This window comes from Harpia harpyja, chromosome 14 (assembly GCF_026419915.1).
Source record: "Harpia harpyja isolate bHarHar1 chromosome 14, bHarHar1 primary haplotype, whole genome shotgun sequence".
NCBI classification, from domain to species: Eukaryota; Metazoa; Chordata; class Aves; order Accipitriformes; family Accipitridae; genus Harpia; species Harpia harpyja.
This window is the reverse complement of record NC_068953.1, coordinates 8,926,815-8,950,470: the sequence shown is the minus strand read 5'-3', so window position 1 is coordinate 8,950,470 and position 23,656 is coordinate 8,926,815. Positions and strand designations below refer to the sequence as shown.

Sequence of the window (23,656 nt, the reverse complement as noted above, 5' to 3'; positions counted from 1 at the left end):
TGATTTATGTCTCACATCTGGGACGAGACGCAGAAGTTCAGGGCTGTTAGAGTTCATTTGGGATTTTGAGGCAGCGGAGCATCGCCGCCGCTTTACTCACCGTCTCCTGTTTGCAGAGTGGGATGGCACGTGGGAACGGGGCTGGGCTCCTGCCAGGGCCAGATGTGATGTCCCCAAAGAGGGAGGCAGAAACCTTGGAAAGGCTGGGGGATTTCTCACTTAACTTTTCTAATATGTTCTAATGTTTTAAATGAAGACTCTTGAGCCAAGACCCTTCGACTGCCGGTGCCAGGGAGCGAGGTGAAGCGCCCACTGCAGCCAGGCTCACCATGTAACCAGGTACCAAGCTGTGAGCCCGGTATTGACTAAGACCCAAGGTACGAAAGCTTCGAAGAGTCCTTTTCTTTAAACACACAGCAAGTAATAACTTAACCAATGCTCCACCTAGATTGTTGCCTGAGTGTTTGTATTTGTCAGAATTTGAGTTTTTTCCCCTTTTAAAAGTGTTAGTGCTGCATTGCAGTTTTGCTCTGGTTTTAAGCTGGGTCTAAGCGCAGTGCCTCTTCCCCTGCATTTTTAAGGGAGGGCGATAAACTTGGCCATGCCATCCTGGGTCCAGAGGGGTTTCTCTGCTGTGTGGTGGCCACCTGGGGACATTGTAGTTAATATTTGAGCTCGGGCTCATGGGTGCTAATCCCAGTGGCTAATGGACAGAAGGCAAATCCAAACTTTAAGCTGGCTGGTGAAAATCTGGTGATTTGGAAGCTGGTGGTGGTGTTATTGGGGACCTGAATGATGCCTGACCTCCAGCTGGGTAGGGCTGACCATGCTGCTGTGTTTGCACACTGGTGGGTTCAGCAGCTTGCAGGTGAGCCGAGCTCTGTCTCCCCGAGCCAAGAGGTTCATGGACACGTGGGGCTCCCGGTCTGTCCCAGCACAAATTTTGTGGGGGACCCACAGTGGGGGACCTGTGGGCAGCATCTTCTCCGCCAGCTCTCGTTAGATCTGCAAGAGCAAATTTGCTGATACCGCCGGTCTGGCTGCTGTTAACGGGGAGGTGGCCGAGGCTGGTTTGGAGGAGAAATACAGCAAAAAGCCTCGCCAGATCTGCAATAACAAAGCTCCAGCCCCCAAAGGGGCTCAGCCACCCCCCAGCCGCTGCCTGCCTGGGTGTCTAACCTCAGCCTGTCTGTCTGTCTGTCTGCCCTGCCAGGGTGCGCAGCGGGTGCGGGAGGCAGCTGTGCACACCAGGCTGCTTCTCTTGTCTCTGATCCCCCTCTGGGGGATTGTCGGTTATTACAAGTCTCTGTAGTATTTTCCTTCTCTCTGTGCAAATGGACTGTGCTGCGGGTTTAATATGCCGGTTTTTCTGGGAGCTGGAAATGGCATTTGGGTAAAAAACAGCCCAAAAGCACACACACGAAGGCAGCGGGAAGCCTGGCGTGGAGGTGTTCCCGCACTCCTCATCCCTGCCAAGACGCTACCAGGAGCGATGCAATTGCAGAACAACAATAATATATTCATTTCACGAGTGCCTTAACTCTGGATCCCTTTCAACTGGGTCCTGCCATGAGAAGGGAGAGCAAATTCTCATCATTAAAAAAGTCCCCGTGGGACAGACCGTGATCTCTTTGGGTGGCAGAGAGATGCTTGCTGGTGGGGGGGCCTCGTGCTCCCCTCTTGCCCTGACTCTCCGTGCAGCCCAAGAATCAGAGGCAAACAAGGGTCTGTCCTGCAAAATAAGGGAGTGCAGGGGGGGAGAGCCGAGGCATTGCTCAGCGCAGCCAGCGGTTGGGATAACTTTAACTCAGCACTTTTGATTCTGAATTTCCTCTGAGCTATTGACAAGTGCTGAAAATAAAAACTTCCAGTCCTACCTTCCCCCTGCCCCCCCAGCACCGTCCTGATGTTGCCCAGAACATCTCCCTCATCCCTCCCTTTCGGAGAGAAAAAAAAAAAGGGAAGGAGGGAGGAGTGGGAGAGAGGAGGAGAGAGGGAGAAAGTGAGCTCACGTTCACACGTTGGTAAAGAGGCTGGTCTTGCAATGCCTTTGAATATTTTACTTTTAGGCAGTTCCCCATCAGTCAGCCACACACATCCGAGGCGAGCTGAAGCTAACTACAGCCATGGACAGCACTAGGAGATCTGAAATCTAATCGCATGCATCATACCTCCAGGATATTTTTTTAAATTACATATATAAACACGCCGACAGGCAGCCGTGCTCGCACACACACATATACATCCACACGTCGGCAGAGCCGCCAGCACCCGCACGGCCGCTGAGCAAACACCTTGTCTCTTCTCGCAGGATATACCCGCTCACACACATCTCTCTTCATCTCCTCCTGGCTTCCCGGAGGATCGTGCCGGCTGTTTTTCATGGAGAAAGTCCAGGGAGAAATGGAGATTGAGAGATGGGAAAGAAGTGAAGAGATTTCAGACGCAGAAAAAAAGGTTATTCAAGAGACATGGAGCAGAGTATATGCAAACTGCGAGGACGTTGGGGTCTCCATACTTATCAGGTATTTAAAAAACAAACAAAAAAAGGAGGCAGCAAATCCAACTAAATCTCTTTATAGCTGAGAAAGAGGCAGAACAATATATATAACTGAACTGAAATGAATGACAGCGAGTGGGGAGCTGGCTGGGTGTATTCGCTGGCTGGGAGCAGGGAGGGTTTCACAGCACTCCTCTGATTTCCACACCTTTGAGCCGGGTGGCGGCAGTGGGGAGAGCGGGGGGAGCCTTGCCAGGGACTTTGGGGGAAGCTGCTTCCCTCGCAAAGGTCACCTTAGCCCGTGGACGGAGCTGGGGGGGTGGCGGAGGCGGTGGGAGAGCGGCACCGGGCTTGGGTGGGTTGGGGGTATTTTTTTTTTACAACATCCCCCCCCCCCCCCCAGTTAGCTGCGTGCGGATGGCATCGATACGTAGCAGGCTGGCGGGTGAAATAATGCAAGTTGGGAGCCAAGATAAAACCCAAGCAGGTGTGTCTCCGAGGGCACCATCTGTCCCTCCGGCGGCAGCGTCGGCGGGAAGGAGAGCGCTGAAGTTGGCGGTGGAAGGGGAGTGTGGGGGGCACAGGCAGGAGAGGGGGGCAGCGGGGGGGGCAAGGACCCAGCCGCCCTGGGAGCGGGGTGCGGAGCATCGCCCGACGGCGTGGGGCTGTGCGGCAGAGACGGGCAGCTCATAAGCCCCGTGTCTGCGCCTGAAACCAAAACAGGGGAGATGCTCTTGAGGTGGGGAACAGAGGCAGGTGGGTTTTCTTGCGTTGTCTGCGGGGGGCAACCCTTGTCCGGGTACCCCGGGAAAGCGCTGAGCGGGAATCCCATGGGGTCCTGCGGGTGCCAGGAGTTTGGGGTATCAGTGGGGTGCAGCACCAGCAAGCCGTTTCCCTTATTTAAGAGGGGAGAGGAGGACAGGCAGGGCGAGGAGAGGGGCAGGCGAGATGCCTGCACTGACCTGTCGGCAAACAGCAAAGATGCTCTCCGGAGAGACAAAGCTCCCACCACACATCCCGGGGACCAGCAAGGCAGGGATCTCCCTGGTCAGGCTCCCGCCTGGACCCAACCCCGGGCACCCCAGATAGGAGACAGGAGACTGGGTTGTGTCCTTCCCGTTTTGCTCCTGCAGCAGGGAACTGTGGGTGCTCGGAGAACCCCTTGGATGGATGCTCTGTTTATTGATAATCATCCAAAAGTTTTCCAAGAGGCTGAGAGCTAACGCCCCGAGCCCGCGGGATCTGCAGAGAGCAGAGGCTCCCCAGACGTGCGGTAAGCAGAGCTGGTTCCCCTCCAGGCTCGCTGCCAGCACTGCAACTGGATTTTCCTAGCAAGACCCCACCGCAGAGAATCCAAAATGACATTTGAGTCCCCTATTTGCCTCCTTCTCAAACGTTTCCTTCTCTCAGAGCCAGCTGACGGCTGAGCCCATTCCCTCACAGCCCCCGCTCCATGTAGCTGCCCGGGGCGGTCTGGAGGTGCGACAGCCCCACGGCTGGGGACACCAAACCCACCTGGGCTGGGTTTGAAGCCTGCACACAGCGGAGGTCTGGGGGATGCAAAATTGTCCTTTTCCCCATCCCATGAGCTTTAGCACGGGGCTTGGCCAGCAGCCATGCATGACCAGCTCCTTGCCCAGCACCCAGGTCATGCCATGGCCCCATCCGCAAGCGCAGCTGGGTGCCCCCCTGCCTGTGAGCACAGGGAGGGTGGCCGGGTGCCCGTGGCTGGCACCACGGGACTCGTGGCAATGCCACGGGGGATTCACCCAGAGCAGTTCATTGCTTTTGGTGTCCCTGTGTGCAGTCGGGCTCGGAGCAGGGCTGGGGACGAGGGGCAGCGAGGTGCGGCAGAAGGGACCGTGTGGCTGAGCTCTGGTCCTGACTCAAACTTTCCCAGTAGAAGTTTCTGGTCCAGTTTTTTCTTTTTTCCAGGGACAGTTGTGGCACCGTGGTGAGGGCTTTTCCCCCGCTGTGCCAACAGGGCAGGACTGAGCTGGCTCCTAGGGTGAACCCTGGCTCCTTGGGAGCCTTTACATGCTTGGCCATGGCACATGCCCCGGCACGTCCCAGCCAAACCCCCCACCCGCTCCCTCAGCCAGAGCTTCCCTGGGATGCTTAAAGTGAGGTCTGGACTTTTGGTGCATGTCCCCGGGGATGGCGGTGTAATTTGGGAGAGCTACCATCCCCTCCAACAGCCCCGGCTGGAGCAGTGCACCTTGCCTGCATCCCGGTGCCATGGCTCTGGTGGCCAAGCTGCCCCCCCAGCACCAAACCCCATCCCCAAAGAGGGCTTCGTGCTGCTGCCCTGAGCCCCGCTCCCCCCGCACCGAGCTCCGACGAGCCCAACCTGAGCTCCCCAGGGAAGCTCGCACCTGGTGAAAGCAGGGCAGACCTGGCCGGGGTTGGGAGCACCGGCAGCCGCCGCTCTCCCGGCTGCGTTTCCCAGCTGGCATCAGCCGCCGGGAGAAGTGGGTCATGCGTGGAGGCCGCCGGGAGCCCGGGCGGCGCGGGCAGGCGGCAGCTGCTTCCCAAGACATGATTCAGCAGCTCCAGAGGTCGGGGCTGGGGAGAGGACGGTGAGCAACCGCCGGTACGGTGCGAGCTGACCTGCCCAGCACGCTTTTGGGTGCACGCACATGCAATGTGCCGGGGGCTGAGAGCTGCCCCGGCCAGGCTCCGTGCTTCACTGGTACAGGGCTGGTGTTGCTCATCGTCTTGCTAGGGAAACTGAGGCAGAAAGTGATGTGCACAAGGGTGGCCGGGCAGAGGGAAGGGTGATGCACGGCTCTAGGCCCCCCCTTTGGTGCAACCCCGCTGTGCAGACTGGTAAAAGCAGGCAGATCTGTTAGCAGCCACATTTCTGTCGTCGGGGTTGCGACCGGGGAGTTGCCTGTGTCTGGTGGCAGCGGGTTTCTCCATGCTTTCCTGCTCCATTCCCTCTCTGTCCCTTTGGAGCTGCTGAGGGCAGGGAATGCCTTTTTCCCATGTGGGAAGGGCTGGGGGTTTGCAGCACCTCTGGAAATAAAGGGTCGAAATGAATCTGGGGCCTGATTCTGTGCCCTGAGGGCAGAGGCAAGGGGGCAGCGATGCCCACCCAAACGGCAGCGATGGGGAGGGCTGCAGTGCCGGCGTTCTGCAGGAACCCAGTCCGGCTCCCCCTGCCCCTCCTTCAGCCCCTGCCCAGCAACCTCCCCCTCCACCCCCAGCCTTCCATGCTTTGCAGATAGGGAAACTGAGGCACAGAACTAGGCATCAGTTCCCAGCCCTCGTGGCTGCTGCTAGTGCTTGAAGCCATAATAAACCCCTGCAGTCCTGCCAGCAGCCCAGTGGAGTCCTGATCTCGCAGGGCCTCTGGGCTCCCAGGGGACATAAACACGAATAATGGGGACTTCTGGCTGAGCAGCCAGCAGATCATGGGAATCTGCGCTGTGTGGTTACAACTATGTCGCTAATTGACAATTTCCTCGGTGGGGGAGCCTCACGCAGGAGGAAGCACAGTCTCCTCGCCATGCTCATCTTCCTCCTGGGGAGCTCAGGGGCCTCTGCAGGCTCCGTCTCACAGCTGCTGCTTTAACCCTTGCTGGAGCTGGAGCTGGAGCTGGAGCTGGAGCCTCGACCTGCACATCTGGGGCCGTGAGTGCCAGCTGGGTCACTCCCAAGCGGACATGCCGGCCAACACAGCTGGGAGCCCTGGGCTGCAGCTTACCCGTAGCCTCCCCATGCCCCTGGGCTCGTTGCTGTGCCTCAGTTTCCCCATCTGTAATTTAGGAATCACTCCTTTTTGAAAAACACCCCTCACTAGAGAGCTCGCAGCAGGGGAGCCCAGGCGTGCGAGGGGAGCAGGGCAGCCTTCAGCAGCTCTGGCATCTGCATTAGCCCTCGCTGTGCGGCACAAGAGCCCTTTGAGCATGCGGCCGTCGCTCCCCAAGCACCCCCCTTTCTCTAACGCCCTCGCAATGGTTTATTGCCAATACCCCGCTCTCCAAGACCGTGCTGGGGGATGCAAGCACCCGCGTGGCTCAGCCCACCCGCTGCTCACCCACCACGGCACTCAGGGGCTGAGAGCACCCAGGCGAGCAGGGGTGAGCATCAGCGGGGGCTCGGGTCCCTCGCTCCTTTGAAGACCCCGACTAAGCCAGGGATGCCAGGGCTAAAACCGCAGACTATCCTGACCATCACATGCGTTCGCTCCCACACCCACACACGTACCGCGGTCACAGATGTGGGACCACAAAACTTAATGGATCCCATCAGGGGATAAAAGCCAGGGATAGTTTCTATTAGCTCCCAGGCAAATCCACACCAAATGTTAATGCCGTGCCAAGCACAGGCAATGAAACCTGCCACAGCCACTGCAGGCTGTGCCGTGTCTGTGGGGTTTCTCCACCACTGTTCCCTGCATCTCTGCTCCAGACCCACCAGCTTTCCAAATTTCCAAAATTGTTACCTTCTCCATCACTCCTGATGTGCTCTCTCCCTCTCAGGAGGTGTAGGAGGGGAAGCAAAAGGATTGCCAATGCAGAATCAGGCCCACAGATTTCAACAGCTGCTTAGTCTGAGCTAACACACCTGGGTTCAGACAGTCGCAAAGAGCTTTGAAATGTAAAAGCACTCCTTGGATGCTAGACATTATTGTAAGTTTTAGGTCAAAATAGCAAAGCGCCTGAGTAAGGAATCTGGCTGTGCAGAAAACCCTTTTTTTTCAGCTGAATCTAAAAAAATGGGTTGAATCCACCCAAAAATGGCATTTAAAGAATGATTTTGCAGCTACCCCCAAAGCCAACATATGTTTTGTGGAGGTGTCCATAGGGAAGGGGTCCATTCCTGGCTGCTGATGGGTAAATTTCAGAGCAAAGCAGCTCAGAGAGATCCCCTTGCTGCAATATCTTGCTTTGAAAAGGGCCCCAATGAAAAGACTGACACTCTGTGCGGTGATGTCCCTGTCCCACAGCTTGTCACACACTTGCAAATCATTGTGGTTAAGCTGGAGAGATGTTTTTCTGGAGACAAGGAGAGCCCGAGAGCAGCAGGACTCTGCTCTGCTGACGAGGACACGCATGAGGAACATTTTCCAAAACAACAGCCCCCTCCGTGAGCAGTGAAGGGGGCAAGGGGGGGGTTTAATAAGCTCTGTCTAGAAACGGCCCCTTTTCAAACAGCTGCGTTTTCTCCCTGATCGCAGCACCTGGAACCAGCCCTTGCGGCTGCTTCACAGCCAAGGCGGCTGTGCAGGGATCCCTGCGGCACGTCCCGCACCAGCCACAGCCTTGGGGCTGCCAGCAGCTCTTGGGGTGACCTGAGAAGAGCCTTTCCCATGTCCCCTGTCCCAGGGCTGCCCTCACATCACTTGCGAGCCACGCAGGGCTGAAAGATCCCACTCGACGCCCCGAGAGCCGCAAGGACATCCCTGGCCAAGGGAAGCAAAAGCACAGGGGGGTCGAACGCTCTCCCCGGATGGTTTCCCTGGCTGTGGCTGAGGAGATGCTGGATGTGTCGGTACCAGCCCTGAAAATCCCTCCCCCGGAGCAGGAGGCGAGGGCCAAGCCTCCACTCTGCTAACCAGCTCCATTAATGAGTCTGCTGCAGCGGAGCGGGGCTGTACCTCCGAACGCAGCTCGGCGAGCACCCGTCTGCGGAGTTTCAGCGCTCATTAAAGGCAGGGAAATGTCAGGACAGCCCTCACCAGGCTGGCAGGCTCTGAGCACGGCTGGGGAACGGGGAGTGCTGGCTGGCTGGCAATCCTGCTGGAGCGCAGCACCGGGGGCGAGCGGCCGGCAGAGCCGCTGGTAATGCCGAGCCGGGGCTGCTGGAAATCAGCACGGGAGCGTTGGAGAGAAGAGGCGGTGGTGGATGCTGGCAAAAATTGGGTTCCTGATTTTGCTGGATGGAGGGCAGGTTCTGGTGCAGGGACCACGTCCTTGTGAATCTGGGTTACCCCTTCTCCACCTGGCTGGGAGTCGTCTTCCCTGCTGTCCCTGGGGGTCGGGGACATGCAGCTGGGCTCCAGCAAGCTCCATCCTCACTATGCATCTGCTTTGGAGGCAAGAGTCACGTTTTAGCATCATTTCCTAATGCCCATGGACCCTGCTGAGCCACACTGACCCTGCTTGGCAGAGCTATAGGAAGGGTACCCGGTGCGGGGGGAGATGCTGGTGGTGGGGTGGAGGGGGCTGACGCGGCTCTCCCTGCGTGCTGCTTGCACCCAGCAGGCAAGGACGTGGGCAGGGACACATGTGTGGAGGATGAGGATGGTGCTGTGGATGAAGGCACTGAGCGAAGGGGATTGCAAGGGCCGTAGGAAACTGGAGTCTTGCGGGAAAGCCACTTTGGCACTGTTAATTCATTTATCTGATGAAAGCTGTCTTTACCCCTAGCCTAACAGCTCATCTATGCAGCCAACAGACTTTGGGCTGAATCCACATATGTGGTAGGGGAAGACAACAGCAATGAAGACTTGGAGGTGTGAGCCGTGCACACAAAAGCAAGCAGGATGTGCCCCTGGGGGTTGCTAGCTTGTGCCCAAATGTATTTGGCTGCATCTTTGCTGCTGGGTCCTCTCCCAGCCTCACTGGGGTGTCCTGGGCCCTCTGCCCTGGGGCTCTGCAGTGCCCGGGGCATCACAGCCTCCAAGCACAGCTCGGTGTTGTGCTGGAGTCTGCTCCCGAGGCTTTGCAGTGGGATGTGGGCTTCACCTGGAGGAAGGCCAGCTACACCTCTTCTCCCTCAGCTGTAGAAGAAGTTGAATTTAGCATCAATGTGTGGACCGAGGGCTTGGCCCTTCTCCCTCCAGCCCTCCCATGCTGGAGCTGGAGATGCTGCCCACCATCACCTCCACCCGTCCCTGAGCCCTCGGAGAGAGGACACAGAGCTGTGCTGCGGGGGCAAGCAGGCACCATCCTCTCCTTACTCCGATTAGATTTGCCTTTTTCTGTCTTTCTGGGTGGTGGCATTGACATGACCGAGACCTTTCTCACCTTGGGCTGGGAGCTGTAAACACAGGCAGCACCCAGCACGCCTGCCCCAGCCTGAAAATAGGATGATAGACTACAGGTGGCTGGGAGGAGCAGGGGGAACGTGCAGGCGAAGCGGTGAGGCAGCCCTCAGCATAATAAATAGCAGCACCACACACCACCTGCCTACCCATTATCAGCTGCTTTGTAGGCACCCGAGCAGAAAGGAGTTGGAAGGAGGGGTTTGAAAAGGGACGCAGAGAGACTCCAGGCTGCGTTAGAGAGAGTTTCTCCCACGTAGAGGGACGAGGCGAGAGAAAACATGAAAGCATTGGTAGGAAAATCTAGCAAAAAAAAAAAAAAAGTCTACAAGTTCTGGCTGGGGGTTCAGTTGAAGCCTCCCAGCAGCTTCGAGGGCTCACTAGCATTTTTTCCCTGCAGCTTGCAAACAGGGTAAGTGAAGCATCAAGGGTTTAGGTGCTCAGGGAGACCAAGTGAGCAGCACCCAGGTGTCCTTTTTCCAGCTGGGGAAGGAAGGAGATGGCTGGGCTTGAAGATTTCCTCTGTGCAGGGTTTGCTCTGTAGGGTCTGGGTAGAGGGAGAACGATGGGGGAGATGGGAGGAGAAGTGGCGTCTCTCCTCCCAAACAGAAAACATGTTCCCAGTGACTGTAGTGGTTTTGCACCTTAATTATTTCCTTTGGCTCTGCTACTGGGAATGGTTGTGTCCTTAAAGTTGTTAAAAGGGCAAGAGAGAGAGGAAAAGCAATCCTGACATCCTGTCCATTGGGTCCAGATGTAGCTCGCAGAGTGCAAATTAGTGGGTGCAGAATGGAATCACTTAAAAAGAAATTTAATGAGATCGGTATGCAGGCATCTGGTTCCTATCAATCATAATTTTGTGTGATATGCAATGGTAAATATCATCTTTTTAATGACTCCGATGAAGAATAAGAGCCCAAAACACACACACACAATGAGCCAACAAAATTCCAGAGCCTGAGATGTTTGAATTCTCAAAAAATGTTCTGTAGATGGAAAAACCCCAACTGACACCTCTTCTAATTCACTATTGTTTGAATTATTTTATTTCTTCCTTTATTTTTTCTCCTTTCCTCTGGTTATATTTAACCTTTGTGTTAAATTAATCTTCTCTGTTTATTAACAACTACCACTGACTGAGCCTCCTTCCCTCTTTTTCTTGGTTCGACAAGTCAAATATTTGCTCTAGGCCAGAAGTTCTTGCCGCAGGCGCCTGCCTTTCTCCAGCCCTGCAGAGAGACACTGGCCAAGGAGAGACAGCTGCAGGTCTCTGGCCCGCCATGGATTTGCTTTTCCACTTGAAGCAAAGATGGTTTGAGCTCCCCTGTTTCAATTCTCCATGGATGAAAGTGAGCAGACAGCACATGGGGTTGAGTATGTGAGCGGGGGCTTTGCTGGTTTTACATCCCTCCAGCACCACTGCCGTCCCTCTTGCAGGTCCCTTAGGAAAACTGCTGGGCTCAGCTCCCTTGGGTGCATCACCTTGAGGGTCTGCAAAGTGGGGAAAGGTTGGAAACCAAATATTTGGATCCTTTGCTGGCCTGGTCTTGCCCAGCTTAGGGATTTTTTGGGTTTGATCAATCTTTGCTCCCGGCGTAGCTAGCTGAAAGCGGCAGAGAGGTGGAGGTGATGCCGTGGGAGAGCATGAAGCTCCTGTTCCCCAAGGGCATCGGCTCCAGCGGCTCCTTTTGGCCCTTCTGGTGGGGGGACGCTGCGATTCCTGGCGATGCAGGGGTCAGTCCCCCCTTGCTGTACCCCTGCTGCCGAAAGAGCCAGGCTCAGACCAGGTGTTTTTCTCAACTCATTCCCTGGGTCTTCACAGCATCATGCCCTTGAGCTGAGATCAAATAGGGCTTTTCGGGGAACTTCTGATGGTTTGGGATTCAGAGGCTTAGGCATGCGTTGCCTGGCTGGCAGCCTCCATCCCCTGCATTGGGGTAGTCTGTGGGCAGCAGGTCCTACTTCCAGCAGCACCCCCTGCTCCCAGCACCCAGGGGGGATGCCTGCCAGAGCTGGAGGATGGGGGGGAAAGATCTGCTAGCAGGGATGGCAAAACCCTTAGCTCCGACCTCGGCGGGGTGTTTGCTGTTGATAGGTGGAGGGTGTTGATCTCAAGGGCTGGCTGGAGCTGCGGGCTTGGGGGCTGCAGCAGCTTGTGCAGAGGTGGGGAGGGATGGGGGGGAGAAGGATGCTGGGGCCAGATGGAAAAAATGGTCCCATTAAAACACAGAGGAACATTTGTTCTTCTGTTGGGAAATGCTTGGGGCAGAAATCTTGAATCCTGGTGCTATCCCCATGGCCCCGGCAGGCTCCATCCCCCAGCCAGGGGACCGGTGTCCATCCTGACCACCTCTCTGACAGCTCCGAGCTGAAGGGTACAGACTGAGCATCTCTGTGGCGACAAGAGCTGGAGACAGATGGGCCCAGGAATGATTTCTCCTGACAGGGACCAGATGTGTCAGGAGGAGCTTTGGGGGGGGGGGAGGCTGCACAATAACAAGAGGAGTTTTGTCACGGGTCCCCTCTGGGTTTTAAAAGCAACACCTTGTCTCCCTCTTCCACCTTCCTTCCTCCCACACCCTTTCCGCCACACACTTCTCACACCTCCAAACCCTATTTTGGGCCATCTGATGAATCCCAGATGCCTCAGGGAAGCAACAGAAGTGGTGGTGCACTCCAGGCGCTGCTTCACGCCACTTCCTTGGCAGTGCCCCCAAGCTTTTGCAAGCCAAGGGAGCGGGGGAAGGGGGGGGGGGGGGGGAGGAGGATAATGAAGTGGTACACAAGCCTGGTCCTCAATATTGTGACTATTTGTGGAGTGGTGAGTGGGGAAGAGGATCCCACCCGGTCCTGGAGGGAGGTAGCGATGGTTGGGAAAAGGGGTGGGATTGGGATGGTGCTTGGGGAGGGGGTAGTCTGTCTGGAGCCGGGTATGGTGGGGGACAGCCCAGGGAGCTGTCTGCCACCTCCTGAGCATCCTTCGCTGGTCCAAGCAAAGGGGAGCCCAGGAGGAGGCAGGGAGAGCCCTGTTGGAGAGAGGGAGCTGGCTGAAAGGGAGCAGCAAATGCTGATGTGATTCTCTCCTGTGTAAATGGGGTGGTTAATGCAACTCGAGCGTCAGCCCCAGCTGCTGAGAGCGACTGGCTGCAACGCTGGCATCGGTGGTGTTGGCATCGGTAGCCCCAGCCCTGTGCCCTGTCACCTTGTGCCCTTCAAACCTGCCAGCCCTCCAACTCCCCAGGAAGCTTAGCACATCAGCTGCATCCACAGCTTCACTTGCTTCACCCACATTTCACTGGGGTTGACTTCATCCCACAGAAAAGAGGGTCCTCAGCCCCTCAGAGGGGCTGGCTCGGTGTTTGAGGCATCTTCGTGCTGAGGAAACCGGCTCCTGGCATAGATGAGCAGTGATATGAGCTCAGGGCTGAGATCTTGCTGGACACTCTGGTGGGGCTGATCTGTGAAATGTGGGGACATCCTGGGCAGGGGGGACTATTTTGGGTGGCAATGTGGAAATAAAGCCCATGGGGCCAGGAAGCTGCTGTGGGACTGGGGAAGAGGGACAGGGAGATGTTGGCTGGCATGAAGAGAGGTTTTCATGCTCTTCACCGGATCTCTGAGACGGGACATGATATTTTGATGTGGGCATGTATAGAGCATCTGGCATGCCTGGGTGAAGTCTCTGGGTATCAAGAACTCACTCTTGCCTCTGCTTTGTAGATTAATATCCAGCTGTGATGCCCTTGTAGCAGATAGGGAAGGTTGGGGAGAAAAGCATTAACCTGCTGATTTTTAGGCAGCTGAATGCCACAGCCTCTGGGGAGTTCAATGAGAAAACCAGCCTTAGCTGTGTTAGATGCAAGGGTGTGGTTTCAAGCATCTCCCCCCTTCCAAGCTTTGCTTTAACCTCTCAGCCTGCTCTCACCTTCCGGATGGTATTTTATGTCTATTCTTTCTTGAAGGTTTTTTGTCAACTTCCCCTCGGCCAAGCAGTACTTCAGCCAGTTCAAGCACATGGAAGACCCATTGGAGATGGAGAGGAGCTTGCAACTGCGTAAGCACGCTCGGCGGGTCATGGGTGCCATTAACACTGTGGTGGAGAACCTCAATGACTCCGAAAAGGTGTCCTCTGTTCTGGCCCTGGTGGGCAAGGCCCATGCCCTCAAGCACAAAGTGGAGCCCATCTACTTTAAGGTAAAGGATAGAAGCAAAAAAAAATCTCTGGGATGCTTTAGAAATTAGGAATAGAACAGGAAAGAGGGAGCTGTGGCGAGCCGGCGCTGTCTGTCCTCACCCAGAGGAGGTTGGCTGGTCGCCGGGGTTGCTCCCCACGTGGCTGCAGTGTCCCACTGCGATGCTGTCCCACGCAGACCACCGTTCCCAAACACAGCCAACGCTGAAGCATCAAGTACCTTGCCCTGCCCAGGGAAGCCTGCCTGCGTCCTGCTGGCAGCCCCCTCCAGCATGGTTGTGGTCATATGTCCCTTCTTTTAGAAATCAAGCATGATAGAAGGGAGTAAATAATTCAAGGTGCCCAAATTAGGGAGATGCTTGAACCTGCAAGCAGCACTCCATGGTGCCTGGGTGTCAGCTTCCCCCCTGGCCAGGCTACCTGTCCTATGTGTTCCCTGGGGTGTCGACAGACCTCCCGAACATCTGTTTGTCCCGCAGAGGGTTGTCATTCCCAAAACTCAGCAACAGGATTAAATTGGTTTTGTAGGAAAAAGCTAAATTTGCTGTTAGCTGCTCCCTGCAGAGTTATTAACCCTTGGCTGTCCGCCTGCCTCCAGAAACTCACTGGTGTCATGCTGGAGGTCATTGCTGAAGAATACGCCAACGACTTCACCCCGGAGGCGCACGGTGCCTGGACCAAGATGAGGACCCTCATCTACACCCACGTGACGGCGGCGTACAAGGAGGTGGGCTGGGCGCAGTACCCCACCGCCACCCTGTGAGGGGCCAGCGGGGCCAGGCGAGGGGCAGGGAGGGCTTCGCTCACCCCAGGACTTCACTCTGGTCTCTTCTCAAGATCTTCGCTCAGTCTGGGGAGCCCGGTAGGGCCAGCTCTGTTAGCTGCCAAGTCACAATTTGATCTCCATGGGGTTTAAAAACAAACTAAATAAGCCAAAAAAATAGAACCGTGAAGGGTGTGGGTGGGTCAGGGTGAAGCAGTTGCAGGGGACGCTGGAAGGGGATGCAGAGCGCGAGGGGAGAGCGTTGGTTGTTGGCTCCATCTTACTGTCCTGGCGTGTCCATCACCACCTCCCAAATCCTCCACCTTGCTTGTGCCATCTCAAAGTCCCTTGCACAAGCTCTGCTGTGCAGCAGTGACGTGCAGCCCCGTTCACTGACAAACAATACGACCCTCGTTTTCCCTGCAAAGCCCCCAGGTAAACCTGGCTCCTTGCTTTTGGGGGCACGATGCTTATGGGGACCTCCGGCTGCCTGGCTGGCAGCAAAAATGCTTTGCTTTGCACTTTCTCTACTCCCCTGACAGGGTGGCAGGGCTGATGGCCGTGGCCAGAGCCGCTCTCTGCTGTCCATCACGCTGCACCGTGGGCCGGCAGCAGCCCTCGCCTCTCCTGTCACCCACAGTCCCTCTCCTTGGCTGGCTGCTGCAAACCCTCCGGGGGCCAGAGGGAGCGAGGAGGTGGGAGAAATGTGCTCCCCCAGCATAAGAGAGTGGGGAAGAAGGGGGATGCCTTTGGGCTGCCTCCACTCGTGGCTCAGAGCACAGCACGTAGGTGGGATCTCTGTGCCAGATGCAGGGAGCTGGTAAGCCCACCTGCCTCCCTTCAGTTCCCGTGGGCAGCAGGGACATGCACGAAGATGGGCTTGGGTGGCACATGTTGTGCCATTGCCCTGGGAGCTGGCGCGCATAGGTCGGTCTGTCCGGCAGCCAGCAGCAGGGTAGTGCAGGCATGCAGGGCTGGGGCAGCTCTGCCCTGCTTGGTGAGAAGGGGGGTTCAGGCTGTGATCAGGAGGGGGAAAGATGAAGTGGACATAGCAGGAGGGATTCCTGGGTGTGAAGAAAGGTCCCTGCTCTGTTAAAATTAGTAAATAAGTTGTTACATAGAGCATATTCCTGCCCTCTTGGTGAAACTGGGTTCCTTCAAATAAAGTGCCTGGTAGAAATCAACCCATGCAGGAGCTGCGTCCCTCCTCGGGGGGCCAGCAGCACTCCTGCCTGTGCCTGGCAAAGGGCTCTCCCCCCTAAAATGAGACGTGGCTGCAGGGCTCACAGCACTCATCCTGCCTCCGACACTGACTCCTCCTGAAGCTGTGGGTGAGTCTGCTTGGTTCTGCCTCAGTTTCCCCTTCGGTTACAAAAAGGGGAGGAAGAGCAGCCCTGTTGCCTCCTGCACACATGTGCTTGGATTTATAGGACCGATTCCCAAAGGATTGGGGATGAAGCATCAGATGTGCTAGGAAGCTTTGGCATCCTTGCCACCCAGTATTTCCCAAAATGTCTCTGTTATTTTTAGAGCTCTAGCATTAAGGGCAATGTTACCTACTGAAGTGGGAGGCGTGTTCCCTTCTGAGATTTCCTCTGGCCTCACTCCACTACTGCCCTGGAGAGCTGGCAGCTTTCCGGGAGAGACCAGCTCCTCTCCTGGATGTCGGCTTGACAGGCAGCGAGCCCACAGTCCCTGGCTGGGATCCCTGCGGCTGCCTTGGGGACATCCCCCCCCTGCTGCGGGGACACTGCTGGAGGGGGCAGCAGTCACTCTCCCCGGGGCTGACCTCCCTCCTCTGGAGCAGCCAGCCAGAAACTCCTGCTTTGCTCACCCGCAGCCAGTTCATCTGTGCTTTTAATCATCCCCAGGGAATAGGGTTTTTTTCTTCCCTGTTTCTGGTGTTTTGCTGCCATGCCAAGGGGCTCCTCTGCTCCCCAGCCTTGGCACCAACTGGGGGGTGGCCAGCACTGGGTAGTCGCTCCCAGAAAAGCTCTCACTGGGGTTTTCCCCTTTCCTCTGCCGGCTGTAACAGCAGGTTTCTGCTCAGGATCTGTTGGAGCCTGTACAGATGGGCAAACCCCCGGACCCCAGCCCTGCCCCTTCCATCGCTCACGGCAAGATGCTGGCACAGCCCACTGCTGGGCAGTGACCCTGGGGACCACTGCTCAAAGCAGCAGGGGTGGTGTGCTGGGGGGGGGAAATGTCTTCTCCTGTTCCTTTGAGCTTTGTTAGATGCAGCCAGGAGTTTGTGCCGTCGCCTGGTGCCCTGGCTCTGGGTAAAGTGTTTTGGGGAGGGGTCTAAACCTCTTGGCTGTGTTCCCCAGTGCTCCCTTGCCTTCCTGCGGAGCCCTGGGACCAGAGTTAGCCCCAGAATAGCTCCAGGACTCCACTAATATGCTACTATAGCTGCTCCCTCTGGCCTTGCAGTTCTGTCCGCCGTATGTCCCACAACAAAGCAAGTGGAGAGGAGCAACGGAGCCAGGAGCAACAGCACGTTCTGGGCGTGCATAGAGGGTTTGGTGGAAATAACCACTCGAGGCGTGGCTGTCCTTGGCATGGCAGCATGCAAGGTCAAGGGGTTTATAAAAGGAAGGGACGGACACAGCGTGACAAGTGATGCTGCTTTGCTGATGGGGTGGGCTGTCATTTAGTGTCAGCACCCTCGAAATTCAGCCCACCAGCCTGCACTCGTGAAGGTGCCGGCAGCTGATGCCTCTGGCTCACATCCGAATGTCAAAGCAGCTGCTAATCCTTTGCGCAGCTGGCGGAGGCATCCTTCAAATGGCAGCTGCTGGTGGGGTCAGGATTAGGCCTGTGCAGAGGGGAAAAGACCTGTTCAGCCATTGACTTTGCTCCAGTGCAAGACTGGAGAGCGATCACTTGGAGTAAGAGTGTTAGGTATTCTTTGGGTGCATCACGGGACTCTCACGAGCACAACTCCACCGATTTCTGCCAAAACCTCAGGGCCAGCGGCATATATTTTCAATGAGTTCATGTACTCCCTGTGCTCTGCAGATGCTGGGCCAGGGATGTTTCATCTTTAGACAAATTTCACACATTAACCTTTGAGGTTAATATTCTCCAGGTGGGAATTTTTATTTTTTTAGTGCAAACCCTTCCTCCTCCCTCCCACAACCAAAATTAGGCTTGGTCACACTTAGAGGGGGAAGTGATTTTGGGGTGGCTGGAAAGTACCCATGTTCATGCCCGACCCACCTGAGTGCCTTGGATTTGGGGGAGCAGCAGTGAGGTCCCCCCACCTCACCTTTGAAGGGGGCTTGGTTTCTTCTTTTCTTTTTTTTGCCTCCCTAGAAAAAACTGACCCATGACCTTGTGCGCCCACGTGTGTGTGTGCTAGGCTTGGGTTTTTTTCCAGGCACATTTTTCTAAAGCAAATCCAGATGCGTGCAGCTGCTCTCCCTCGAGGAGCTCCCCCATCAGCCAAAATTGCAGGCCAGTCGAATATATGCAAACAAAACCATGTTTATTTTTATCAGCTCTGTAGGAAGTAAAATGAAGCAAGGAGGGCGGCTGGGGCAGAGCTCGCAAGGGGAAGAGACAGAGATAAAGCGAACGCCCCCTCTTCGCCACCCGCAGCAGAGCAGGCATTGCTTAAATCAGGGAAAATTCTCATCTGGGGAGAGATGAAAATGAACAGAAAAAGGAAAAAAAAAACCAAACATTCCAGAGTGACAAGGCTGATAAATGCTGTGTGGAAGAGCAGAAAGGGAGGCCAGGTCCTGGCTCTGAGCGTGGCTCTCTGATGCACACATGTGCACGTGCCTGCACAGCTGCTCCCTGTTATCGCCAGCCCTGTTACTCCCCCCTGAACCCACCACAGCCGGCTGGGGACCCCTTTATCCCCCCTTCCCTTCAGGCCCTGCTCGCTGGGACTCAACATTTCACCTCCCAGCACACTTGGGCTGAGATAAGGGTGCTGCCCACGCACGCTTTGGGCTCAGCTTTGCTCTCCTTAACTGTGGCAGGTAGGGACCGACTCGCAACGCTGTTCCCCAAAATTCACGGGTGAGAAGCTGGGGGCTCAGGGCATGGTGCCAGCACATGCTGGGGACCAGCCAGTCTCTCCCCTTCCCTGGGGGGACCCCTGTGTCCCCCAGCCCCATTCACCTTCCCCAGGGATGCTGCTGGACTACTCCTGTTCACTCTGCTCCTCTCTGATGGCCGTGCTGTTGCGGCTGCCCCCATGCAAGCCAGCCAAGCTCACCTGAGAGCTGCTGCCCCTGTAACCAGGGCAGGATCTGGCCCCTGGCTCGGCCAGTACCTCTACATTAGCATCAGGGCTGGGCTTGGACCCTTGACCCGGGTGGGAAAGTCTTTGTGCCCCCCTGCAAGCAGCAGATGAATGCCATGTGAGCGGGGGGATTTGGTGTCGCTGTGGCAGGGTCCCCCCCACCGAGCACCTTGTCCTGGCTCTCTTTGGGGACACCGGCTCATATCAACCAGCTTGTGTCCCCCCCCCCCCCAAGTTCAACGCTGTGTTTGGTCAGAGGGAGCTCAACGCTGGAGGGAATGGGAAGCACTGGGTTGGGATGGGACACAGATCCCATCCACCCTGTCCCCTCCTCCCTATGGCCGACACTCCAGGCAGGTATAGCTCCATATACACCCGGTCAGCTAGAGAGACACCCCAACGTCACCAGAGCCGTTTGGACAAGGAACCCTTAAGGACCTTGCGCCACCACCCTCCTCTTCTCTCATGGCAAGACAAATCCCCGAGGCAGCCAAACTGCAGGCTCTCCCGGGGGAATCCTCTTGCATCTCTGCCAGTTTGCTGCAGTTTGCCCCAGTAAAGGGGATCCCAGCGTCTCCCCGCTCTCTGGGGAGGTGCCCAGCGACTTCAGTGGGGACCAGATTTTGGCTGGCTGGACTCTGGCACCAGAGCTCAGCCTTCCCTGCCCCTTGCCGTAGGGAAGCCGCCCTGGTGCACTGATGTCAGTGCGAGGACTGCTCGGGGCCAGCGCCAGCGATGCCAGACAGATGGGTGGAAGGGAAACCCATGAGCTAACCTTGGACCAACTTACGGAAAGGGAGGGATAAAACTACCCGCCTATTTAACAGAGTGCGACGCTAATTATTTTCCATAGCTGAAGTTGTCTCTAATTGTTAGTATGTCTTAACCAGTCCCACCGTGACCCACAGACATGAGCCGGCGTGGTCTGATGTAACTCCGTGTCTTTCCTGTTACTGCTGCGGATACTGTTCACGTATGTGTTTCTCGGCGCTTCCGTGCTGGTTTTATACATGCCGTTTCGTGTACGATGGGTGTAACTTGTTTTTCTTTTTGTAGGTTTTTAGTATGTTTGTACCCAGACAGAATGGTGTTATTAAACTGAAACTTGTATCTTCAGTGGATAAATCAATCAAACCCCTCCAGCTCTTCTTGGTTTCTTTCTGGTGGGGTGGCTGTGAAGTTGGGGGGATGTTGGGGGGATGTGGGGGGCTGCCCCACGTCCAGGTATGTCTGTGGGTGCCTGCTCACTCTGGGGCACCGGCGAGGGAGCTTTGCAGCTAGCAAGCAGCAGCAAAGGGAGGAGACGTGCCCTTCACTGCCCTTCTCCACCAAGGGTGGTAAAGGTGGCCAGAGGTATCTTACTAATGGGCTCAAGCGAGAAGGGGAAGGTCTGCTCCTCCTCCGGGCTCTTTGCTTGGCTTCCAGGTACGTTGTGCAAACCTCCGGGGGCTCTCCCTGAATCAGGAGCTGTTCCCGTGCCTTCACCAGCTCAGACGGCCCAAAATGCGTGCAGGGAGGATGAGCTGCACGGGACCGGCCAGGGACTTGCCCTAACAGACATCCTAAGCCTGATGCGCAGCCTTCACGGCGCGTGAATCTGGGCAGGCACTGAGACAAAGGCTGCTCTCCACTGTGGGAGGCAGCAGGACAGAGCTGGACAGGAAATCTGCAGTGGTGATGGCCGCAAGATGCAGCAACCATGACCGTCAAGGACTATGAGATAGTTCCCAGCCTTTAAAAATAACAAACAGCTCCCTGAGCAGCAGAAGCCAACTTTTCCATGGCTCTGTCCCACGCAGCTCCTCCTGTGCCTCACGCTGCGGCTGAATCACGTTGCAGTGGGATGGGTCCCAGCACGGTTGGCTCATGTCGTGGTTTCCCTCTGTGGGTCTTTCCAGCTCCCTCTTTTGCAAAACAGGCCCGCGATGTACTTGAGACCTCTGTCAAATTTGGTTGACGCTGGCCAACCTTTCCAAAGTTGTTGGCAGAGGATGGATGGACAGACAGACAGATGCATATTATGGTCCCATAAGCCCATTTCTGTGGGATGCAAGGCTTGGAAAAGAAATCCGAGCAATCCTTTTTATTGTGCTCCTCTCTACTGATGCCAGGTACATCAGCACAGGTCAGAATGGGCTTTCAGGGAAGGGAAAGCTCATCCCACCAGGGTGGTAGAAACCACCAGCACCTGGCCACAAGCAATTTTAAGGGGAGCAATCCCAGTTTAGGACCCCGGTCTGAGGCTGGGGGGGGTTCTCAGTGGGGTCTGAGAGGGAGGAGGGCAGAGATTGGTGCCTTGGAGTCTGCCCAGGGTCTTGGGGAGCCTGATGCTGGTTTGTCTGCTGTTGGGCTGAGGACAACGGTGATGTTCTCCAGCCCTGCACGTGGTGGAGTAGCTCTGGCGAGGGCAGGCACTTGAGCTAATCTGGGGTCCCCAAGCTACAGGGACTGGGTAGCCACGCAAGGGGAGTCTATTTCTTCCCCTACAGTTTAGCCAAAGCAAACCTGACCAGCCATGGCCGTGGAGAAGGGAACCAAAGGCCAACCCACGTGGGGAGGGGAATAACTGCCTGGTTCAATCTGTCTTCTGCTGTGCCTTTTTGGCGGGGGGGGGAAACCGCTTGGTGCTGTTAATGCAATTAAGAAGCCATCCTCGGAGTCTCCGCCACATCCTGTATACGCTTCCAGGCGGAAGCGAACAGTCAGCAAAGCCCGCACGCTGCTATGCTCCAGATGGGAAACATTGGCTTGGAAACCACGAGCCAAAGGACTGGCTGGCTTAGGAGTGGGGAGGTTGCGGTGGGGACCTGAAGCTCTTAGACCTTTGCACACTGGGCTGAGACTAGCCAGAACCAGCGGTGGATGGAGGGCGCTGACACGGGGCTGTTTTTTCCAATGGCTTGTTGAAAAGGAGCCGGGAATTTCAGCATTACCTTGCAGGGAGAAAATATGTACACAGCCCTTCACTTCGTACTAATATTTACCCCCAGATCCCGTCACTTCGGGGTGGCTGTGACGATCGCACCATGACCCGGACCCCGCGGCCACGCCAGTGCTCTGCAAGCGCTGGCGGAAAAGGAGACAGGGTGGGAGGATGAGGCTCACAGCACACTGGAAAATTGGCCCTGGCACCCGGGTGATGGGCTCGCACCCTCTTGCTTCCATGTGCCCAGGGTGGGGCTAAACCGGTCTTGTTTCCCAGTGTCACAGCCTGGGGATGCTGCTTTCCAGGAGGCAACCCTTGCCCAAGGGAGCCGGAGGAGATCCAGCTCTTAGAAACCACTTTGGTGGCCCCGGTGATGTTTTACGGGCTGGGGAGTGGAGGGAGGGGGGAATTTGATAGCTAAGGCAAGGCACGGGGTGTGCTCCCAGCCCGTCTCCTTCCCGTGCTCCAGCCCCAGGAAAGCCCGTCTGCCCGACACTGCTGGCCATGGGGTCCAGCGCTCCCTGCCCAGCGCCTGCCGCGTGCTGGGGGGAATTATGGTTCCACAAGCCCAGTACAGATGTGGGCTCAGACGTGGCACATCTCCACCGTGTGTCCATATCCCACCGGCACCTGGTGGCAGCCAAGAGGAGAGCTAGGAGGTTACTGCGAGGGACAGACAAAAATACATCTGCACGAGGGAGATTAAAAAAGAGGATATGCAATAACTGTGCTGAACAAATACCTATTAAAACCCAGCCTGCAGGAGCTGGCGGTGAGGAGAAGTCCTCTCTTGTGTCCTGGACAGTACAGGGTGAGAAGCCTCGGGAGATGGAGCTTGCAGGCTCCCACTGGCTTGAAGGACATGTCCCTTCTTCTCCATTATCTGCCCCGAGATAAGAGCCAGGAGCTCCAGGCTTTGTTGTATGAACCGCCCTATGGCCACCCTCACCAGTGCAGGGGTTTTGGCGGCTCCTTGCACAGAGCAAAGCTCTTGGGGGGGGGGGAAAATAAGCAGGAAAAACACCCACCCCGGCAGGGCTGACACTGAGCAGGAGCCGGCCCTTCCTTCCGCACCCGGCTCCTCTTCAGCTGCGCCGGCTGATATGGTTTATCTGAGCAGCGCTGAATGTAAACGCTGTCAGCGCCAGCTGGGATTAATTCCCAGGAGTTTGGCAGCCGAGAGATGAAATAACAGCGCTGGGGGGGGGGAGCGCACATCTCAAACTGAAAAATCCTCCTGGCTAATTTACAGCCAGGCTTCTCTTCTCCCAGGCACTTTTGAGAGAGAGCAGAGCTGAGGGCAGAGGGAAGATGGGGGAGAGGGCCGGGAGGAGGAGGAGGACGATGGCTCCCGGGGGGCCAGGCTGCCTTCTCCTCCTCCTCTTCCTCCTCGCTACGACCCAAGGGAGTGGGGGTGATTGGGAAACCACACTTGCCCCATGCACAGGAGCTGGCCAAAAGCACTTGGCCCCGCTACCAGGGACCCTGGGGATGGTGTGGGACACGGCCCGCAGCCCCCAGCCCAGCCAAATCCCCCTCTGGTTTTGCAGGACCCCCCGGGCGGAGGCAGCAGCGCCGAAGGCACCGAGGTGCTCCCGGATACCTGAACCCGGACAGCCGGCACCCTGCCCGAGAGAGGAGCCTTCCTCTGCTTTCTGCTCGCTGCTGGGTCGATGCACCTTAGCCTGGGGTGGCAATTGCCGTCCCCACGTTAACGAGCACCGGCTCCCCTCTCTTTGGGGAACAAACCAGCAAAAAGCATATTCCCGTCGCTCGGCGCATTGAACGTCACAAGATCACCCGAACCAAACAGCTTTGCTGCTGGGAGGATTCCCATCCCCACACAGATGGGACATCTATTGCTGTTTATTACAAATCCTTTTTATTAATTGGCAGGTATATTTGCTTTAAGGAAAAGCTTTAGAAAACCACCCCGCGGATGCTGCTGTTTGTATGTTTGATCAGTTTTGAGGCTGATGTTCCAAACAGCTCCTGAAATAAAATAATCATCAGGCTCCGCCACATT

At 56.3% G+C, this 23,656-nt stretch overlaps 1 protein-coding gene across 2 annotated transcripts; it reads left to right on the top strand.

Moving 5' to 3' along the window:
* Nucleotides 1-2,000: 2,000 nt before the first annotated feature.
* On the top strand, nt 2,001-23,652 carry CYGB (cytoglobin). Of its 2 annotated transcripts, XM_052808697.1 has the most exons (4): nt 2,001-2,525; nt 13,457-13,688; nt 14,285-14,413; nt 23,181-23,652. In XM_052808697.1, exons 1-4 carry the CDS (start codon nt 2,383-2,385, stop codon nt 23,235-23,237), a joined length of 561 nt encoding a protein of 186 aa, XP_052664657.1. In that variant the 5' UTR covers nt 2,001-2,382; the 3' UTR covers nt 23,238-23,652. The 2 variants fall into 2 exon arrangements, with proteins under 2 accessions (XP_052664657.1, XP_052664658.1); XM_052808698.1 differs by lacking the exon at nt 23,181-23,652 and having other exon boundaries at nt 2,002-2,525; nt 14,285-19,846.
* Nucleotides 23,653-23,656: the final 4 nt, after the last annotated feature.

What these genes read in the sequence shown, in the direction of transcription:
- CYGB (XM_052808697.1), top strand. Translation starts at nt 2,383, where the DNA reads ATGGAGAAAGTCCAGGGAGAAATGGAGATTGAGAGATGGGAAAGAAGT. An exon ending in GGGGTCTCCATACTTATCAG is followed by an intron (nt 2,526 to 13,456) that starts GTATTTAAAAAA and finishes TCTTTCTTGAAG; the next exon opens with GTTTTTTGTCAACTTCCCCT. An exon ending in TGACGGCGGCGTACAAGGAG is followed by an intron (nt 14,414 to 23,180) that starts GTGGGCTGGGCG and finishes CTGGTTTTGCAG; the next exon opens with GACCCCCCGGGCGGAGGCAG.